Below are 21,416 nucleotides of genomic sequence, written 5' to 3' on the forward strand. Positions count from 1 at the left end.
TATATATATATATATATATATATATATATATATATATATATATATATTCTAGGCAGCAGGTAAAAGAAGCACAGAAAGGCAGAAAGTGTTCTCACCCCCTTCCTTCCCAGCGGGTTTCCTAGAAATTGTGCACACTTCCCTTTGTATCTCCTGTGGTCACACAGTCACATTTTGCTGCAATGGAAGGAAACATAATTTTCCAGCAGGACAGATTGCTCAGGATATTGTTTTAAGGAATGAGAGAATGGATATTAGGAGTTAAACTGGCTATCTTTTCCTCTATGTCCTAATATAGAGTGAGTTTTTATCCCCATAATATCCCTCAGCAAGAAGTAGTTACTCAAGGGGCGCCTGGGTGGCTCAGTTGCTTAAGCGACTGCCTTCGGCTCAGGTCATGATCCTGGAGTCCAGGGATCGAGTCCCGCATCGGGCTCCCTGCTCGGCGGGGAGTCTGCTTCTCCCTCTGACCCTCCCCCCTCTCATGTTCTCTGTCTCTCATTCTCTCTCTCAAATAAATAAATAAAATCTTTAAAACAAAAAAAAGAAGTAGTTACTCAAGTCCTAATAAAGTCCCTTATATTATGGGGCAATCTCTCAATTGCAAAAAAGTACTGTATATGTGTGAGTGGGAGGGTAGTGGGGAGAAGACAAGTAAATCTGAAATACCCTCAATTAATCCCACAGTGCATACCTATCAGGATCCCTGATAATATAAGATTTAAAAAAAGGCAGAAGGGGGAGCAGAAGAGCTTCCCCATGCTTATAAGTAGGCTGTGCATGGTGATCTTCCAAAGTACAGTATTGAAAGCGAAGGAAAAGTGATTTTACAGTGGAGAAACCTGAGAAACGCTATTTCCGCCATGTGATCAAGGTCAATCAACAGCCATAAATCACACTGATAGTACGTAATCTGATATAATCACTTTACTTCTGTGATCTTCCTCCCCCAAATCCATAATCTCAGTCGAATCATGAGAAAAACAGACTAATTCCAACAGAGGGCTATCTTCCAAATATCTCAAAGTTGTTCAGTCATCAAAAACATCCCTATCTATTACTGAATTATCTTTTGGTTGTTGAGCTTATTTTTATTTTTTAAAAGATTTTATTTATTTATTTGAGAGAGAGAGAGACAGTGAGAGAGGGAACACAAGCAGGAGGAGTGGGAGAGGGAGAAGCAGGCTCCCGGCTGAGCAGGATCCCGGAACCCTGGGATCATGACCTGAGCTGAAGGCAGACACTTAAGGACTGAGCCACCCAGGCACGCCTGTTTGTTGAGCTTTACTAGCCCTTTGAGATGATAGTATTTATAGAAGAGACATGAGGGGTTTTCATTTTGATGAAGTCTTATTTATCTAATTTTCCTTTTGTTGTTAGTGTTTCTGCCACATTTAAGAAATCATTCCCAAATTCAAGGTCAGAAAGATTTGTTCTTGTTCTAAGAATTTTATAGCTTTAGCTCTTAAATTTAGGTCTTTGATCCATTTGTGTTAATTTTTGTATGTGGTGTGAGGCAGAGGTCCAACCTCATTCTTTCGCATGTAGATATCCAGCTTTCCTAGCACACAATTTGTTGAAGAGACTATTCTTTTCCCACTGAATGGTCTTGGACATTATTTTAGAAAATCAATTGACCACAGATTAATGGATTTATTTCTGGACTCTCTATGCTATTGATCTTATATCTATCCTCTATGCCAATACTACATGGGTTTTATTGATGTAACTTTGTGTAACTTTTAGAATTGGGAAGTATGAGTCTTCCAACTTTCTCTTCTTTTTCAAGATTGTTTTGGCTATTCAGGGTCCCTTGCAATTCCATTGTGAATTTTGGGCTGACTTTCCCATTTCTGCAAAAAAAGCCATTGGGATTTTGATAGGTATTACACTGAATCTGTAGATTGCTTTGGTGGATATTACCATTTTGACAACATTAAGTCTTCTAATACATGAATACAGGATGTCTTTTCATTTATTTAGGTCTTTCTTAATTTCTTTCAGCAACATTTTGTACTATCAGTGTACAAGTCCTGTACTTCCTTGGTTAAATTTACTCTAAGATGTTTTATTATCTTAGATGCTATTGTAAATGGAATTGCTCTCTTAATTTTTTTTTTTTTAAAGATTTTTATTTATTTATTTGACAGAGAGAGACACAGCGAGAGAGGGAACATAAGCAGGGGGAGTGGGAGAGGGAGAAGCAGGCTTCCCGCTGAGCAGGAAGCCCGATGCAGGGCTCGATCCCAGGACCCTGGGATCATGACCCGAGCCGAAGGCAGACGCTTAACGACTGAGCCACCCAGGCGCCCTGCTCTCTTAATTTTCTTTTTGGATTGTTCATTGCTATTATATAGAAATACAATTGATTTTTATGCTGATTTTATATCCTGCCACTTTGTTGAATTCATTAGTTCTAGCAGATATTTTGTGAATTCTTTAGGATTTTGTACATATAAAATCATGCCATTCGTGACAGCTTTACTTCATCTTTTCCAATCTGGATCCCTTTTATTTCTTCTTCTTGTCTTAATTACTATAGACTGATTGCACTTTTAAGCAAAAAATTATAATGCAATTTCAGCATGATTTTGAAAGTCTACATAGAAAATGTATACATACTACTTCCCATGTCTGTAGACAGTATATCATGAAAAGGACAGGAAGCACACTAGTCTTTGTAGCTAATGAACATATACCATATCAACATTCCAGTGTCAACAGCATTTTAAATTATGCATGGTAATAAAACAGATTTCATACTTGTTTTGCACTGGATTATCTTTAGGATATTTTAAATAATGAAGAAATAGAAACAAGTTTGAGAAGCAATTTTTACCTTTAAAATTTATTACAGAAGTTATACATACAAAATGAAATCCTCTAGATACAAAAGATGTATCTGGAGTTATAATAAGCTTCAATAAAAATGAGTATGTGTGTATACATAAGTGCAAAAACATATACTGCTTTACCTTTTTTCAGTGACTGGCATTGCTTTGTGCCTTATATAAGAGGATATCTATTTGTTAAGGGATCTAAATTCCTGGGTTTTATAAGGCTTTAAATACAATATCCAGATAAATCAACAACAAAAGGCAACTCAACTCGGAAACTGTTTTAGAATCCAGAATCTCTCATATGAGATCGTTATCTCCTATTCCCTTGAAGGAAGTTTCCAACTATTTTACAAACTAATATTAGAATGTCTTTGTAAAAAAACAAAACAAGAGAATATGCATGGCAGTGAATGATTTTATTGCTTTAAGAAAGAAATGTATTTTTGGTATCATTAATACAAAATTTATAATATTTATATTTATATAATTGTATATAAAAACTATCTATAGAATATAACCTAATCACAAATTTAGAAAGATATAGAGTTTTCAAATATAAAACCTTTGTGCTATTAAAAAGATACTGAACAAAGTAGATATTAATACATTTGCTGTGTGTATTATCATAAAAATAAACCAAAAAAATATTTAAAATCTTTATTAACCCAAATTAGAATTATAAAAATGTTTATCTAAATTTTGGCATTCAAGTACAGAAGTTGTTCAGGGCCTTCCCACAAATGACCTGAACCCTGGCTTTTAAGTAAATGGGGAGAGAAAGCTAAAGGCAAATAAGAGATAGGCATTGAAAAAAACAAAGACCAAACGGATGGCAAAGACACAAAGACACGATGGTGAAGTAAGTTTCTAGTCTGATACAAGAAAATATTTTTAGGAAGGAAAAACGTTAAAAGTGCTTAAAACAAAAAAACGTCAATGTCACTAATTACTCTTAAGTGCCATAAAACATTAGTTATCAAAATAACTTTTATTAAGAGTTGGCCATACTTCAACTACTGATACACTAAAGAATTACTATTACTACAGTGCCTTGTTCATATTTCAAATATTTATCAGTTATCTCTGTAATTTATCTTACACATGTACATAAATACCAGAAAAGTTTAAATATTTTTATTTACTATTTTAATCTTTTCCTTAAAGATGCAGGATTTCATCTTGTATCACTTATATGGACATGACAAAAGTGAATTAAATAGCAACTGAATATAAAGAATACTTGATACCATGGCATCATGATCTGGAACAACTGAAGTTTTCTACCTCTTGCTCCATTTTCTAGATAAAGGGTAAAAAGGAAAAATAGTAACTTTCAGTATGAAAAAAGTTAAAGAAACATTACTCTATTGCTATTGTTTTACATCAACCACCTCAAGAATATTATTAACTCATGTATACATCTGAGAGAGAAAATAGGAATTTAGTTCAGTATTAAGACTATCACCTAAACTGTTATCACCAATGGGACTTCATTATTTAAATCCCTCTGAAATAAGTCTGAGATGCAGTCATCTTATGTTAAGTTCAAACAGTTATAATCAAGGCACTAGTGTATTTGTAGATACTAATATTCTGTATTTTATAGGTACTAATATTACATACCTATCATACTATGTAGGTACCACAGTATACTTAGTAGATATACTAATTACTATGTATATTATATACTAGTAGGTACATCAGTATGTACCTCCTAATACATACATTATACTGTAGATACATGGTAAATAGATTTATTATAGATATACTATGTTGTTATAGATATATACTATATTGTTATCATCCAGTATCTATTTTTAAAAATTAGTACTAATGCCCACTATAAAGCAAGATTAAGTAAAGACACATAGGTCTATCTTAAGGCTATCTTGAAAAAGAGCTATGTATCTTCATTAATACACACACAAAATAGAGATTTTTCAATCTACTGATACTACAGTTCCAATGTTTATTGAAGAAACACAAACTAGTGAAGTGCTAGATTTCAAAAAGTACAGAACTCAGTTGTATATAGAAATAATCCATAGTCCATATATTAAAAAATGGTCTTTAAAAATTCTTATAATCTTATAATTTCTTATATAGATTAGCTTACCTGAATAAGTGTTGTTTTGTCATAGTCCATGCGATGCTGATAAATACACTGGCTGATTACTGCATATAAATTTTCCAACTGAAAAATATTGTATTCTTGACTTTTTTTAACAACAGTCTTCAAAAGATTCTAAAAGAAAACATGAGTGTTTACATATGTGAGAGATAAATTCCGTGAGATATTTTAATTTTGAAGATTTGGGGAATTTTTAGCATATAAACCAGAAGAGGGCAGACCAATTACTTGATGAGACATGGTGGCCTCTGAAAGTGGCTCTGATACTTACCGGTAGTTCACTTCACCATCGTTCTAGGATCCTGGCCTCTGCCCTGGGTAACTCCCAACCTAAAAACTATAGCTGAGGAGGTGGCCAATTTCAATTTTAGCCATAAATCTCTATAGACAAATTAAAATATAATCTCAAACTAAATTAATAAGAAAAAAAGCAACATTTTTGCAGGGTATTTTATGGCAATGCAAATACATTATAATGTGAAACAAGAGATAGTACATAAATGATGAACCACCTCACTACTTCAGTTCTTTTTTTTTTTACGATTTATTTATCTATTTTAGAGGAAGAGAGTGAGAGAGAGAGCGAGTGAGCGAGGGGCACAAGGCAGAGGGAGAGAGTCTTAAGCAGACTCCCCGCTGAGCGCAGAGCCCAATGTGGGGCTCGACGTGGAGCTCGATCTCACAACCCTGAGATCATGTCCTGAGCCGAAACAGAGAGTGGGACACTTAACAGACTGTGCCACCCAGGCATCCCAGTTCTTTTTCTTAATGACTGAAGTGGACTCACTAGATTTCTGTGATTCTTTAAGTCTGGCCCTACAAGGATATGCCATTACCTCTCAGTTAACAAAAACAAACAAACAAACAAAAACCCATTATGGTTGAATAAAAACCAAATAAATTGGTCACTGATGATGGTCAGAAAACAATGTATATGGGCACCTGGGTGGCTCAGTTGGTTGAGCATCTGACTCCTGGTTTTGGCTCAGGTCAGGATCTCATGGATTGTGAGACTGAGCCCTGTGACGGGCTCCATGCTCAGCGGGGAGTCTGCTTGAGATTCTCTCCCTCTCCCTACCCCCCATGCTTGCCCTCTGTCTCTAAATAAATAAATAAATCTTAAAAAAACCCCAAAACAATGTATAGGATCAATAATGCAGACAAGTATGTTACAAACCAGAATATCAACACATTAGCCATCTCCAAACACTGCTTTTATGAAAGTTATTCTATACCAAGTTTACCCTTTTATAAAAGATCATTATTTATTGCATGAAGTCCATTTTTGGTGGGTTCTGTTACTAATCTGCATACCGAAAGCATTATGATTTCAATTTACATACTTTTAATCGTTCATGGTCCACGACAAGTGAGGGTGTAGGCTGGGAAAGAATTGCCAAAGCCTTTTCAACACTGATGAGCTGCTGTTGTTCTACTTGGGAACGTCTAGCTCGAGTCATTCGCAGAACACACATTTCTAGAATGAAAAGTTAAATAACTATTATGTGGTTCACAGACATTATGTTTAAAAGAAATATTAGGCAGATTAAATAGCAGGACATATTTACTAAAACACAAACACCAACTCTGGTTTATTGGCTCTGCTGTAAGATTAAGATGCTGCCACTTATACTCTCAAAAAAGAAAGAGAAATACTTCTCAAATGGAGTATTTCAAAGGACCCTCAGCAGGATCCTTTGCACAAGATTACTTCGGCATGAGAGTCCTAGAATGTAAAAGCTGGAAGGGACCTCAGTAATCTAGGAGTTGCAAACTACCACCCATAGGCCCAATCTGCCCTACTGATATAAATAAAGTCTTATTAGGACACAACCATGCCCATTTTACATATGTGTGTCAATGTGGCTTTTCTAACAGAGTTGAGTAGTTGGGACAGAGATTGTACCACTAAATATTTACTATATGTCCCTTTACAGAAAAAGTTTGCCTATCTCTGATCTAGAATAATCTACTCACTGATAAATAAGAAAAATGAGGCCAAGAGAGGTGAAGGGACTTTTTTCTAAGGTCAACTACCTAACTGTTAAGAGCCAGAACAAGAACCCAAATCTGTTGATATGTAAACAAGTATCTATCCCCCATTAAATAGTGTTCTTTAAAAAAAGATGATGAAAGAAAAATAAAACAATTCTGAACCCAAACAAAACATACTACATTATATAGCCAGAGATTAACATTTAAAATATCCACATTGAAAAGGCTATATCCTAGTCTATCCTGCTATGATTACTCAAACACACTAGAACTCATTTCAAGGAAGTCCTTGAAAAAGATTTGCCTACAGTTTATGACACTGAAAAAACAAAAAAAACAGTCTCATGAACATCCTCATTACTTGTTTTTGACCAAAATGAATTTTTTAACTGTTATCCCTCTTTTTGCTTTGTAAGACTAAATAATGTTTGACTTTTCCAAAACCCAAACAAATCTACTGCTAAAGATCCAAGAAGATCCAGATAGAAGACAATTCTAAATGAAAAACTTTGGTGAAAGGATCATTAGAATAAATATAAATAATCTTGGACTTAACCCCTAAGAGAAATAGTGCAATGATAGTAACATTTGTTCTATATCACTCAGCCAGAATTACAGAAAACTGCTGATTTTGCTTAAAAAGAAGAGGGTATCCTGCCAGTTTTTGAAAACTGTATAGCCAAGCACTTTGCTACGTGCTTTAGATGGATTATTTTATTCAAGTTTCAAAATATTTCATTACCCGACCACTACCTACCCCAATATTGCAGAAGAGAAAAGGGAGACTGACTGGTCAAGACCTTGCCCAAGCTCACAAGTTACTAAGTAGAAGGCTAGGGTTCAAATCCAGGTCTATTTGATGCCACACTGTGCTTTTAACAATAGTGATTTACAAGATCAACAGTTATTAAGTAAAGAAATTGCTATTTTTCCTAATTAACACCTGCATTCTGAAAGACAAGGAAATGGAATTAAATGAGATGGTAATTAGTCATTTAAAAACTTTGAGTGAGGGCGCCTGGGTGGCTCAGTTGTTAAGCGTCTGCCTTCGGCTCAGGTCATGACCCAGGGTCCTGGGATCGAGTCCTGCATCGGGCTCCCTGTTCCGCGGGAAGCCTGCCTCTCCTTCTCCCATTCCCCCTGCTTGTATTCCCTCTCTCGCTGTGTCTCTCTCTGTCAAATAAATAAATAAAATCTTTAAAAAAAAAAAAAGCTTTGAGTGAAACATTTTTAAACAATGAATCATGGAACACTACATCAAAAACTAATGATGTACTGTATGGTGACCAACATAACATAATAATTAATTAATTAATTAAAGATTTATTTATTTGAGAGAGAGAGAGAGAATGAGCAGGGAGGGGCACAGGTAAAGGGAAAGAGAATCCCAAACAGACTTTGAGCTGAGTGCGGAGCCCGATGTGGGGTTCCATCCCACGACCCTGAGATTGCCACCTGGGCCGAAACCAAGAGTCGGACACCAACCGACTGTGCCACCCAAGTGCCCCAAAACATCTTTTAAAATTAAAATTAGTAAGTTGCTTTAATTGAGAAAGACTTACCTTTTGCTTCATTTTCATCAGAAATATCTATTATCTGACAACCAGAAGCATCTCCATTGCAAACAATTTTATCTTTCTTCACTTCTGTGCATGCTGTGGTCTTCCCAGATTCTTCAAGTTCATTTTCAATACCACAAATACTTGAATTATTATGCCCCAATTCTATTTTGCTTTCAGAGGCATTTTGGTGCTTCTCATTTTCTTCCACTGAGGACTCTCCTGTGTTTCCAGTCTCATTGTGGTCTACACTTGTATCTTGATTTTCCTCTGTATCACTCTCAATTTTGTCATCTGTGACATTCTGGCTCTCATCTTTCACCTGTGAAATCTTCCTTCGTTTTGTTATGGTGCCTAAGTACCACTTTGACTTTTTGCGGATTTTTCTCTTCAACTGAGCTTCAAAGAATTTAAAGAAAAAGGATTAAAAGAACATTCGACAATTTTCTAAAGTCCAAGTAAGTGAGTGAAAAATACCTCCTGAGATATAAGAGGGTAGAGAGTTTGAGAAACTGCTGTAGTTTTTTATGGTTGGAACACAGAAACAAGGGTAGAGAGTACTGTGAGAAGAAGCTAGAAAGTGGGCAATAACGTGTCCTTCTAAAGAGTTTGGATTTTATCTTGAATAATTTTAAGGAGGGCAATGATATGAACTGTATGATGACCCCATAACAACAATCGCTGTGGCGATGAACTGGAGAAAATGGCCTACACTTACTGACTGCTCACCACGTGGTGGGGACTCTTCTAAGCTCTTTGTGTACTGACCCCCTGAAATTTCACTTTCACCTGATCAGGGTTGCTACCATTATCAACATTGTTTTACAGATGAAGAAAACTAAGCTATACAGAGCTGAAACATTCTGCCTGGATCAGATACAGAATAACTACACTGTGATATTCTGTTTGGGAGATTCGTCCATACTGTTGCATGTGCTTGAATTTTAGTCATTCTCATTGTTGTATAATAATCCATATTTTCCCATTCTATTGTCGGTGGGCATTTGGGTTGCTCCCAGTTTTGGGCTATTATAAATACTGGTTCTAAGAACATTCTTGTACATGTCTTTCAGTGAACATAATGTATGCAATCCTGCTGGGTGTATAGCTAGGGATGGACTGTTTTAAAGGAGACATTGTCCATGTCCTCAATTTCCATATATATACTTGCCCAAAGCTGATTTGACCAAGAGCCGCTGGTAGTACAGATCTCTTGCTCGTCTGCCTTCTCATCCTCCCTTTCCCAGCTGCCATCTCCCATTTTTACAAAAGAAGGGCTTACTCTACCTATCTCAAATCACTTAGCCCAGGATGGACAAGCATGCAATACAATAAAGTAATGTTCCAACCCCTGCAACAAACACACACACATGCACACAGAATTTTAAAAATTCTGTTTAAAAGCACCTGAGATCTAACAAGACACCGAGGAATTATGATACCAGAATCTGGAAAAACAAATGAGTAACTGAGAGTCTAAGAAGCTGAGGAGAGTTGGGACATTCATAGGGCTTAAAGAACAAAAACTGGAATTAAGAGCCTGCCAAGGATGGGAGGCCTTGGGAAAACCCATGGGCTCTGGGTTAGTACCCTCTGGAGTTACACCCTAAGAATAAGGAGGAACAGGAAATAGACTAGAATTTATAGAAATGAACATCAATTTCAAATCAGTCAATCTGCAGTTAGATGAAGGTGAGCTGGGACTGCAAGTGGCATATCATTATAAACCTGGATTTATTTCAAGAATGCAAACTTGCCTTAACATTAACAAAATCAAGGTAATTTACCACATCAATATAGAGGAAACTAAGGAGAAAGTAACTGGCATCAGTAGAAAATAAAGGCTAGTTTTATAAGTAAAAGTTACCCAAGGGCACTTACCAGGAGTACTACAAGCCACAGGAGTACTAGTTGTCTTGAGTTTTTCATTCTGCTCCGGATCTGATCTTTTATCACCAGCAGAGGTGGAATTTTGCTTTGGCATCACATGATAGTAAGATGGGGCATATTTGGACGAGCTACAACCTTATAAATAGACATGGGACATCAAGTCAAATGTCCAGATTTCAAAATTACATGGAGGGTTAATGAAAAGGACTCAATACACTACATCAGAGGCATCTTTTTTCTGATGCTAAATCATTTTCCTACCTCTCTTCTTTCTAGATTCCCGAATTTCTTCACAAAGCTGCTCAAAGTCTTCATCAAGTTCTTCTTTAATTATTGCATAGGCCGTATCTCTTAAAGCACAGGCTCTATGCCTAATAAGACGATCTGAGAAATGAATAAAGAATTCAGTTTTAAAATCTCTCCTTTCAATAATTTACCAAAAATAAGCTCAACATGTTGGGCTAAGATTATAGTCATTAAAATTCCTTTTTTACTTTTACCATGAATAGTAAATGTTACTGGAATTGTATTATTCTGTTTTTGCTGTTAATCTAATGTTCTGGACATCCGATTCAATACAGCAGGCTAAACCCAAACAATTTTATTGCTCTGCCCTATCTAGCTCCCCTTGAAATATCAGGGAAAAAAAAAAATCAATCAATCAACAGCAAGACCATACAACAACATAACAACAACAAAAACAGCAAGGAAGGCTATCGGTGTCGTTAGTGAGCCAGAGATGTAAAAGAATTTTAGAAGATAGAGAGGATGTTATTGCATTGACAGAGAAACTAAACAGACAATTAAATAGCAACCTTACACAGGAAACACTGGAAAAGTCCCTATACTCAGAGTCCAAGCACTGTAAACTGGAATATTCTCTGAGGCAGAGGGCAGATAATAAGTGAATGTAAAACTGCTTGAACAACCGGATCAGTTCCCTCACAGGGAGGTAGGCTATAATATTCACACCCAGGTGGGAGTTGGCAGCAATAGCTAGAATATCAGAAGGATTCTTCAGGGGATTTCTAACATGGCATTTGGGCCCAAAGAAGGGCAAAGGCAAAAGCCTAAGCACTGGTTCCCCAAGTGTGGTAGCATCAGTGTCACCTGGAAACTTGTCAGAAATGTAAATTCTCACGTCCTCCCCTACATCTACAGAATCAGGAACCATGGAAATGGGGCCCTGCAAGCGGCATCTTAACAAGCCCTTTAGGAGATGCTGACTGCCCGCTGCAGGCATACCACTGGTCTAAAGTAGTTTTAGATTGTCACCATGGACAGGAGACGTAGCAGCAGCCTGACTGTAGTGATACAGAAAAAGCCCTCAGCATCCAGGGTAAATGCTTCCTTCTTTCTACAATTAGGGGTGTTCTCAGGTTGGCAGCCTGCTCCCCATGGTTAACCTACAGAACCCTGAACTACAGGTTAAAGGCTAGGGGAGGAGAGGGCAGAGGACTGGAAGCAGAACAGTGAGCTTTTCAATTGTTGAAGAAACTCTCAGTAGGTCCCTATGCTAATCGGTCTAATTTATAAACACTACCAACTAGAAAACAGAAAGCCAGTGTACTGGGGGAGAGAGTTAACATAGCAAACAGGACTATTAAAAAAAATTATCCACTGAGAGAGTTAAGGACACTATCCACAAAACAAAAATAGGAAGCTAGGAAAAAGAAGCACTGAAGAAAAATATTTTTGGATAACAGAGTAAGTTTATATCAAGTTGAATATCATTATATATGTGAACAAATATATTATTAAAAAAATCCTTACTTTATAAATTTTATTTTTTTAATAGATTGCATAGGTGAGGACAGAATAGGTATATGTATAGAAAAGGTCTAAAAAGATCCCCAAACTTAACAATGTCCACCTCTGGAAAGAGGAAATGGGGGACTTAGTTTTCATTTTTATTGAAGCACAGTTGACTTATATTAGTTTCAAGTGGACAACACAGTGATTCAACATTTATATACGTTATGAATTGATCACCATAATAAATCTAGAGGGCTTAGTTTTTAAAATATTATTAGCAAGTCAGGGTGCTGGGGTGGCTCAGTCAGTTAAGTGTCCAACTTGGTTTTGGCTCAGGTCATGATCTCAGGGTCCTGGGATGGAACCCCACGTCAGGCTCCAGGCTCTGAGAAAATGTTTTCAAACCTTTTTTATTACAGAATGTTTATTTTCCACTTGGAGAAAGGGCACTGATAAACAAAGGAAAGAAGCTAAGTTGTTATGCAATTCTGTGTCTCGTTAGAGGATACACCAAGGAATTGTAAATACAGGTACGCTGCAGTCAAAGAAACTTGCATTCCAATTCTGCTTCTGCCACTTCCTGGCAGTATGACCCCGAGTATGTTTTTTAACCTCTCTAACTTCATTTTGTTCTAAATGGCCCTGTGAATGTAAAATGTTTATATCACCTGGCATAAAGTCAACCCTCACTAAATGTTAGCAGTCCCTGTCCCCCCCCGCCCCCGGGGAGGAAAACAAACCCACTAATGCTCACCTCCAGGATCTCTATCTGGATTGTATTCTAAAGCATTACTACAGATTAGATCAATATCACTCAAATAGTCTTTCACAGTCAGATACTTGTGGAGATCAATTTTACTGATTATAGATGAAAGGTCCATTGGTTGCTTTATCACAGTGACATAATCAGGAACCTAAAATTCAAGCAAATGACCAAATCACTAAATTAACTCTGAACATAAAAAAAATCTGAGTCCAGTTGCTCTGCCAGGCAATATAGGGGAGAGAGAATAAATATATAAGAAATAACGATAATGTATTAATATGAAACCTTTGACTCTGTTTAAAGCTGGTTTTGTTTTGTATTTACTCCTGTTCTTGGGCACCTGTATCTCCAGTAATATCTTAGACCTCTTTCCTTATCCAAATGTCACCCATCCTTCAATGTCAACTTAAGACTTCACACTTCACTCTCCAGGTCACTTTAAACCGTGTAGGTCACAATATTATGTAGCCTTAAGTCAACCTTAAATTATGTCTAGAATGTTTGGGTTGGCAGACAAAGTTAACTGGCTACTCTTTGGAGGAAAGGAAAATGCATTACATGGCTTTTAAGTCTCCATGTGCTTAGGACACTACTCGGTATATTCTACATAAAGAAAATAAGCTCAGAGTATAGACAGGGAACCACATAAACAATTCAAATATTCTCTAATTCATTATAGTTTAGAACAAATTTGAGCCAAAGATTAAATCAATACCTCATCAGGGTCAACAGGTTTAGTAAATACTCTGAATCGCTTGTCAATAGCAAGCCTATGTGTAACATTTCTCAAGAAAATCCTCAGTTCTCTAAATGTATCTTCTTCTTGTTCTTCTAGTCGTTTCACTTCTTCTACTGTCAGTGGTCTTGGCTCAGGTGGTGGTGCTACAGGGAGGACCTCCAAGGCCTGCAAAACTTCACACGAACGGAAGATTTTAGTTACTACTCTCCCATCATAGCAAGGGTGACAAATGATTCAAGGGCCAGGCTTTCAGGGGTTATCCTCCTTACATCTGCCGGGAATTAGAGGATTTGAAATACTCAAGTGCTACCATAATCTCTATCGCTAGCTCCCCTCCAGCAACAACTGGTAATTTATTTGTAATGTTAATTCCTAAGTCACTACCTCTGTTCCATTTTAAGATCAATTAAGAGGCTATTAAAACTTTCAAAATGCATTATTTCCAGCACAAGAATATTCTATTAAAAAAAGCTTTTTACGAGTTAATTTCTGAACTAATAAAAAACTGTGGTATGTTTCAAATATAGTAAGTTTAATTTTGTTTAAACAGATATGCACTGAGTATTCAGGATAAAAAAGGAGTATGAGAGTGATGCCCCAATAAATTGGCAATCTATTAAAGGAGTAAGGGACAATTATCACATCATTGTAATGTTATATTAGTAGTATGAAAAAAGTACACTGGGTCATAATGGTAGAAAATTAATTTTGCCTAGATATGTTAAGGAGGAAAAAAATGAATTATAGAAGGACAAGTGGTTCCTTAGGCAGAGATAGGCAATGAGGATAGAAGCATTACTGACAGAGAGCAAGCATAAATGAAATTATGAAAAGACAGGAATATGATGCATGTGGTGTAAAAACAGAGTGTTTGCAAGGAAAGAGATGGGGGAAGGAGGGGAGAACAAAAGTGCCAAAAATGGGCTTGGGAAGACAGGCTGGAGCTTTACTATGAATTCCAGCTGAAATTCTCCATGGACTGGGTCTACAGTAGGAAAGTCCTTGTATGCTTTAAGATCTTTAGTCTACTTTAATGGGAAGCATAGAGATTTGTAAGCAAACCTAACAACTGAGGTTTTGAGTTTGTGTTATTAGAAGATGACAATGCCATTAATATTTTATTCCCACTTTCTCGAAATTATTATACGTTAAACTTTGATAGAGAAACTAACCTGCTTTCTTTTTTGATAAAGGAGGCTTAGCAGCTTGCTTTAGAATTAAATCTTCAAAAAATTTTGTTCGTTCTTCTTTACCAGGTAACTGGACATTGAAAATTTCTCCATAATCACGGATAAATAATTCTTGCACCTTAAAAAAGAAAATACATGCATTATATATGTGTATACATAATACTATGCATATATATCATTCAATGCAACAGTGGGTTATTACACACATATTTTTAATGACCTGAACTGTGTACTAAAGAGATGTTTTTATTAAAACACAGATCTTTTATGTATGCTGGAGTTAGATATAAATCATATATGCAAGAGTAGGAGTTAAAAAGTAGGGGATCTTCTTTAAAACTCAAGACTCCAAAGTATAATTCGTGTGGCAAGTGACATGGCAATATTTGATTTCAAGGGGCGCCTGGGTGGCTCAGTCGTTAAGCGTCTGCCTTCGGCTCAGGTCATGATCCCAGGGTCCTGGGATCGAGCCCCGCATCGGGCTCCCTGCTCGGCGGGAAGCCTGCTTCTCCCTTTCCCACTCCCCCTGCTTGTGTTCCCTCTCTCACTGTGTCTCTCTCTGTCAAATAAATAAAATCTTTAAAAAAAAAAAAAAAAAAATATTTGATTTCAAGGGTTTTTTGGGATCAATTAACTCATATTCACAACCCAAAGTGAGACAGGATAAGAATAAAGGCTAGGGGGCGCCTGGCTGGCTCAGTTGATAGATCATGCAACTCTTGATCTCGGGGTTGTGAGTTTGAGCCTCACTCTGGGTGTAGAAATTACTTGAAAATGAAATCTTTAAAAAGAAATTAAAAAAATAATAACAAAGGCTAGAAAATAACAGGTGCTGGTGAGGATATAGAGAAATTAGAACCCCTGACCTGATAGGAATGTTAAAATGGTGCAGTGGCTATGGAAAACACAGAATTACCGTGTAATCTAGTATACAGATCTGAAGAGCTGAAAAAAAACAAAAAACAAACCACCACTCAAACACATACTTGTATACCAATGATCATAGCAGGATTATTCATAGTAGGCAAGAGGTAGAGACAATCCAAATGTTCATCACTAGATGAATGGATAAAAATGTGATATATACATAAAATGGAATATTATTTAACCTTAAAAAGGAGTGAAATTCTAATGCATGCTACAACATGGATGAACTCTGAAAACATGCTAAGAGAAATAAGCCAGTCATAAAAGGACAAATACCATATGAATCCACTTATAAAAGGTATGTAAAATAGGTGAATTCACAGAGACAGAAATTTATTGTAACAGAGGTTACTAGAGGTTAGATAAAGGAGGGAATGGGGAGTAATTGTTTCATGGGTATAAAGTTTCTGTTTGGGATGATGAAAAAGTTCTGGAAACAGATAGTGGTGATGGCTGCACAACACTGTGAATATACTCAATGCAATGTACTTGACATTACTGAATCGTACACTTAAAAATGGTTAAAATAGTAAATTTTATGTTATGCATATTTTACTGCCAAAAGAATGGCAAAAGAGATCCCAAGAGGATGTTTCTAAACAACCTCTTAACCTTTTCCACTATTTTTTTAAAAGATTTTATTTATTTGACAGAGAGAGAGCATGAGCGCACAAGCGGGGGGATGGGCAGAGGGTGAGGGACAAGCAGACTCCCTGCTGAGCAGTGAGCCCGATGTGGGACGATCCCAGGACCCTGAGATCATGACCTGAGCCGAAAGCAGACTTTTAACCGACTGAGCTACCCAGGTGCCCCTCCCCCCACCCAGTATTATTATTAGAGGATAATAATGTTTATTCCTTGTGTGATGCTTATGTACTTTGATTTGGGTATCTTTGATATATAGAAGGTTACATTCATAGCTTCTGCATAACCTGATTTACAGGGTCTTCCATGCTCCCATATATGAAAATGTTCCTAGTATGTTATATGAAGCTTTTCCTATTGCCTCAACATCATTTATGAAATGTCTCTATCTTTGCTAATTCATTTACTAAATTACTATGTAAATAAGAGTCTAATGGATTTTATTACATTAATTTCTCCATGCTGGCCCAAATTCCAGTTTTATTTCTAATTGTGTGGTATGCTTTAATATTTGGTGGACCAAGAACCTCCTCATAGCTTTTTCAACATTTTTTTGGGAAATTCAGGCACTTTTTCCTTTGACACTGATTTTTAGGATCCTACCTATTTTGCTGGGATTTATACTGGAATTTGTGCCTTTTCCCCCTTCCTGGTGGCCTGGAAGTTATATGCTGTATTTTATAAGTTTTAACAGATATATCTAAGCTTTTTCTAGCAAACTGTAAGGTTAGTCAATATCTACATATCAGACAAAAATCTGAATGTGCGTTTACTTCCTTATTCTCCTTTGCTATGTCCTTCCTGCCATTATTAAATTCAGACCAAGACCAACTTAGTTTCACGTTCCTTAAAAAATTTTTTCTATCACAATTTTGTGACAATAAGTTTTACTGTTTTCTTTGTTCACTGCTTCTTATATGCCACTTCTATAAAATAAAAATCCAAGAGAAATAATCGTTTAATAATCAATTCTTTCAGTCAAGGGTTTATGGGTAATAGTTTCTTAGGCATGGCATATTCAAAACTGTCTTTGGGGTGCCTGGGTGACTCAGTTGGTTAAGCATCTGACTCTTGATTTCGGCTCTGGTCATGATCTCAGGGTTGTGAGATTGAGCCCTGAATCAGACTCTGCGCTAGGCATGGAGCCTGCTTAGGATTCTCTTTCCCTCTTCCCCAGCCTCTCTCCCTAAAAATCTTTGTTTTGTTCTCTCACTCAAATGCTTACTTTGTTGAGAAGAAAATCAAAAGTCTAAAATTATTTTCCTTCAAAACTCTGGAAATAGGGGCACCTGAGTGGCTCAGTCTTTGGGCGTCTGCCTTCGGCTCAGGTCATGGTCCCAGGGTCATGGGATCGAGCCCGCATCGGGCTCCCTGCTCCGCGGGAGGCCTGCTTCTCCCTCTCCCTCTGCTTGTGTTCCCTCTCTCATTGTGTCTCTCTCTGTCAAATAAATAAAAAAAATCTTTAAAAAAAAAATTCTCTCCCTCTCCCTCTGCCACTCCCCTCCTCTAAAATAAATGAATAAATCTTAAAAAAAAAAAAAACAACTCTGGAAATAAATATTGCTCACTTGTCTCCTTAGTAGCTAGTGTTAACAATGGGAAGGTAGAAGCAATTTGATTTTCAGTCCTTCCTGGTAGTATTCTTTCTCTCAGTAGATTTTAAAATTTTCCTCTGTACTTCTGACATCCTGAAATTTTATCTGGATATGGGCCTTTTTATTTATTTTTAATTTAATTTAATTGTTATGTTAGTCTCCATACATCATTAGTTTTTGATGTAGTGATCCACGATTCATTGTTTTTGTATAACACCCAGTGCTTCATGCAGTACGTGCCCTCCTTAATACCCTTCACTGGGCCAACCCATCCTTCCGCCCCCCTCCCCTCTAAAACCCTGTTTGTTTCTCGGAGTCCATAGTCTCTCATGGTTCATCTCCCCCTCCGATTCCCCCCGCTTCATTCTCTTAATGTCCTCCTTGCGATTCCTTATGTTCCACAAGTGAAACCATATGATAATTGACTTTCTCTGCTTGACTTATTTCACTTAGCATAATCTCCTCCAGTCCCATCCATGTTGATGTAAAAGCTGGGTACTCATCCTTTCTGATGGCTGAGTAATATTGCATTGTATATATGGACCACATCTTTATCCATTCATCTGTTGAGGGCATCTCGGCTCTTTCCAAGTTTGGCTATTGCAGACATTGCTATGAACACTGGGGTGCATATGGCCCTTCTTTTCACTACATCTGTGTCTTTGGGGTAAATACCCAGGAGTGCAATTGCTGGGTCATAGGGTACCTCTATTTTTAATTTTTTGAGGAAACCCCACACTGTTTTCCAAAGTGGCTGTACCAACAGTGTAAGAGGGTTCCCCTTTCTCCAACCTCTCCAACATTTGTTGTTTCTTGCCTTGTCAATTTTTGCCATTCTAACTGGTGTAAGGTGGTATCTCAATGTAGTTCTGATTTGAATATCCCTGATGTCTAATGATGAACATTTTTTCACGTGTCTGTTAGCCATTTGTATGTCTTCTTTGGAGAAGTGTCTGTTCATGTCTTCTGCCCATTTTTTGACTTATGTTTTTTGGGTGTTGAGTTTGAGTTCTTTATAGATCTTGGAAATCAGCGCTTTGTCTGTAGTGTCATTTGTAAATATCTTCTCCCATTCTGTGGGTTGCCTCTTTGTTTTGTTGACTGTTTCCTTTGCTGTGCAGAAGCTTTTTATCTTGATCAAGTCCCAAGAGTTCATATTTGCTTTTGCTTCACTAGCCTCTGGAGATGTATCTTGAAAGAAGTTGCTGTGGCCGATGTCAAAGAGGTTACTGCTTATGTTCTCCTCTAGGATTCTGATGGATTCCTCTGTCACATTGAGGTCTTTCATCCATTTTGAGTTTATCTCTGCATGTGGTGTTAGAGAATAGTTGAGTTTCATTCTTCTGTATATAGCTGTCCAATTTTCCCAGCACCATTTATTGAAGAGACTGTCTTTGTTCCATTGCATATTTTTTCCTGCTTTGTTGAAGATTATTTGACCACAGAGTTGAGGGTCCATATCTGGGCTCTCTATCCTGTTCCATTGGTCTATATGTCTGTTTTTGCGCCAGTACCATGCTGTCTTGGTGATCACTGCTTTGTAATATAGCTTGAAATCAGGTAACGTGATGCCCCCAGCTTTTTCTTTTTCAACGTTTCCTTGGTGATTCAGGGTCTTTTCTGATTCCATACAAATTTTAGGATTGTTTGTTCCAGCACTTTGAAAAATGTCATTGGAATTTTGATTAGGATGGCATTGGAGGTATAGATTGCTCTGGGTAGCATAGACATTTTAACAATGTTTATTCTTTCGATCCATGAGAATGGAATGTTTTCCCATCTTTTTGTGTCTTCTTCAATTTCTTTCATGAGTGTTCTGTAGTTCCTAGAGTACAGATCCTTTACCTCTTTGGTTAGGCTTATTCTGAGGTATCTTATGGTTTTTGGTGCTATTGTAAATGGAATCGTTTCTCTAATTTCTCTTTCTACAATTGCATTGTTAAGTGTATAAGAAAGCAACTGATTTCTGTGCATTGATTTTGTATCCTGCCACATTACTGAATTGCTGGATGAGTTCTAGTAATTTGGGGGTGGAGTCTTTTGGGTTTTCCACATAAAGTATCATGTCATCTGTGAAGAGAGAGTGTTTGACTTCTTCTTTGCCAATCTGAATACCTTTTATTTCTTTTTGTTATCTGATTGCTGTTGCTAGGACTTCTAGTACTATGTTGAACAACAGTGGCAAGAGTGGGCATCCTTGACGTGCTCCTGATCTTAAGGGAAAGGCTCTCAGCTTTTCCCCATTAAGGATGATATTCGCTGTGGGTTTTTCATAGATGGATTTTATGAACTTGAGGAATGTTCCCTCTATCCTTATACTCTGAAGAGTTTTAATCAGGAAAGGACGCTGTGTTTTGTCAAATGCTTTTTCTGCATCAATTGAGAGGACCATATGGTTCTTCTCTCTCCTCTTATTAATGTGTTCTATCACACTGATGGATGATCCTTTTAATGTATTGTTGGATCCTATTAGCTAGGATTTTGTTGAGAATTTTAGAATCCATATTCATCAGGGATATCAGTCTGAAATTCTCCTTTTTGATGGGGTCTTTGCTTGGTTTGGGGATTAAGGTAATGCTGGCATCATAGAATGAGTCTGGAAGCTTTCCGTCTGTTTCTATTTTTTGAAACAGCCTCAGGAGAATAGGTATTATTTCTTCTTTGAATATTTGGTAGAATTCCTCAGGGAATCCATCAGGCCCTGAACTCTTTTTTGGGGGAGGTTTTTGATCACTGCTTCAATCTCGTTACTGGTTATTGGCCTATTCAGGGTGTCAATTTCTTCCTGTTTCAGTCTTGACAGGTTATAGGTTTCCAGGAAGGCATCCATTTCTTCCAGGTTGCTTAATTTACTGGCATATAGTTGTTGATAATAATTTCTAATAATTGTTTCTATTTCCTTGGTGTTAGTCATGATCTCTCCCCTTTCATTCATAATTTTATTGATTTGGGTCCTTTCTCTTTTCTTTTGGGTAAGTCTGGCCAGTGGTTTATTGATCTTATTCTTTCAAAGAACCAGCTTCTAGTTTCGTTGATCTGATTTACTGTGTTTCTGGTTTCTAATTCACTGATCTCTGCTCTAATCTTAATTATTTCTCTTCTAATGCGTGGCTTAGGCATCATCTGTTGCTTTTTCTCTAGTTCTCTAAGGTGTAAAGTTAGTTGGTGAATTCTAGATTTTTCTATCTTTTTGAGTGAGGCTTGGATGGCTATGTATTTCCCCCTTAGGACCGCCTTTGCAGTATCCCATAGGTTTTGGACCAATGTGTTTTCATTCTCATTGGTTTCCATGAATTGTTTAAGTTCTTCTTTGATTTCCTGGTTGACCCAAACATTCTTGAGCAGAGTGGTCTTTAGTTTCCAAGTGTTTGAATTTCTTCCAGATTT

General features: G+C 37.0%; 1 protein-coding gene across 1 annotated transcript in view; it reads right to left on the reverse strand.

The window, feature by feature from the left end:
* Positions 1–2,815: 2,815 nt before the first annotated feature.
* ATAD2 (ATPase family AAA domain containing 2) overlaps positions 2,816–21,416 on the reverse strand; it is a 73,715-nt gene continuing 55,114 nt past the window's right edge. Inside the window, exons 20-28 of the mRNA XM_044914661.1 lie at positions 14,845–14,980; positions 13,649–13,845; positions 12,922–13,081; positions 10,674–10,796; positions 10,404–10,547; positions 8,526–8,921; positions 6,312–6,445; positions 4,954–5,082; positions 2,816–4,136 (exon numbers count right to left, since the gene is read on the reverse strand). Coding sequence (XP_044770596.1) covers positions 4,092–4,136; positions 4,954–5,082; positions 6,312–6,445; positions 8,526–8,921; positions 10,404–10,547; positions 10,674–10,796; positions 12,922–13,081; positions 13,649–13,845; positions 14,845–14,980 — 1,464 coding nt within the window. The 3' untranslated portion in view covers positions 2,816–4,091. The remainder of the gene's footprint in view (positions 4,137–4,953; positions 5,083–6,311; positions 6,446–8,525; positions 8,922–10,403; positions 10,548–10,673; positions 10,797–12,921; positions 13,082–13,648; positions 13,846–14,844; positions 14,981–21,416) is intronic.

Source organism: Neomonachus schauinslandi, chromosome 4 (assembly GCF_002201575.2).
Source record: "Neomonachus schauinslandi chromosome 4, ASM220157v2, whole genome shotgun sequence".
Lineage (NCBI taxonomy): Eukaryota > Metazoa > Chordata > Mammalia > Carnivora > Phocidae > Neomonachus > Neomonachus schauinslandi.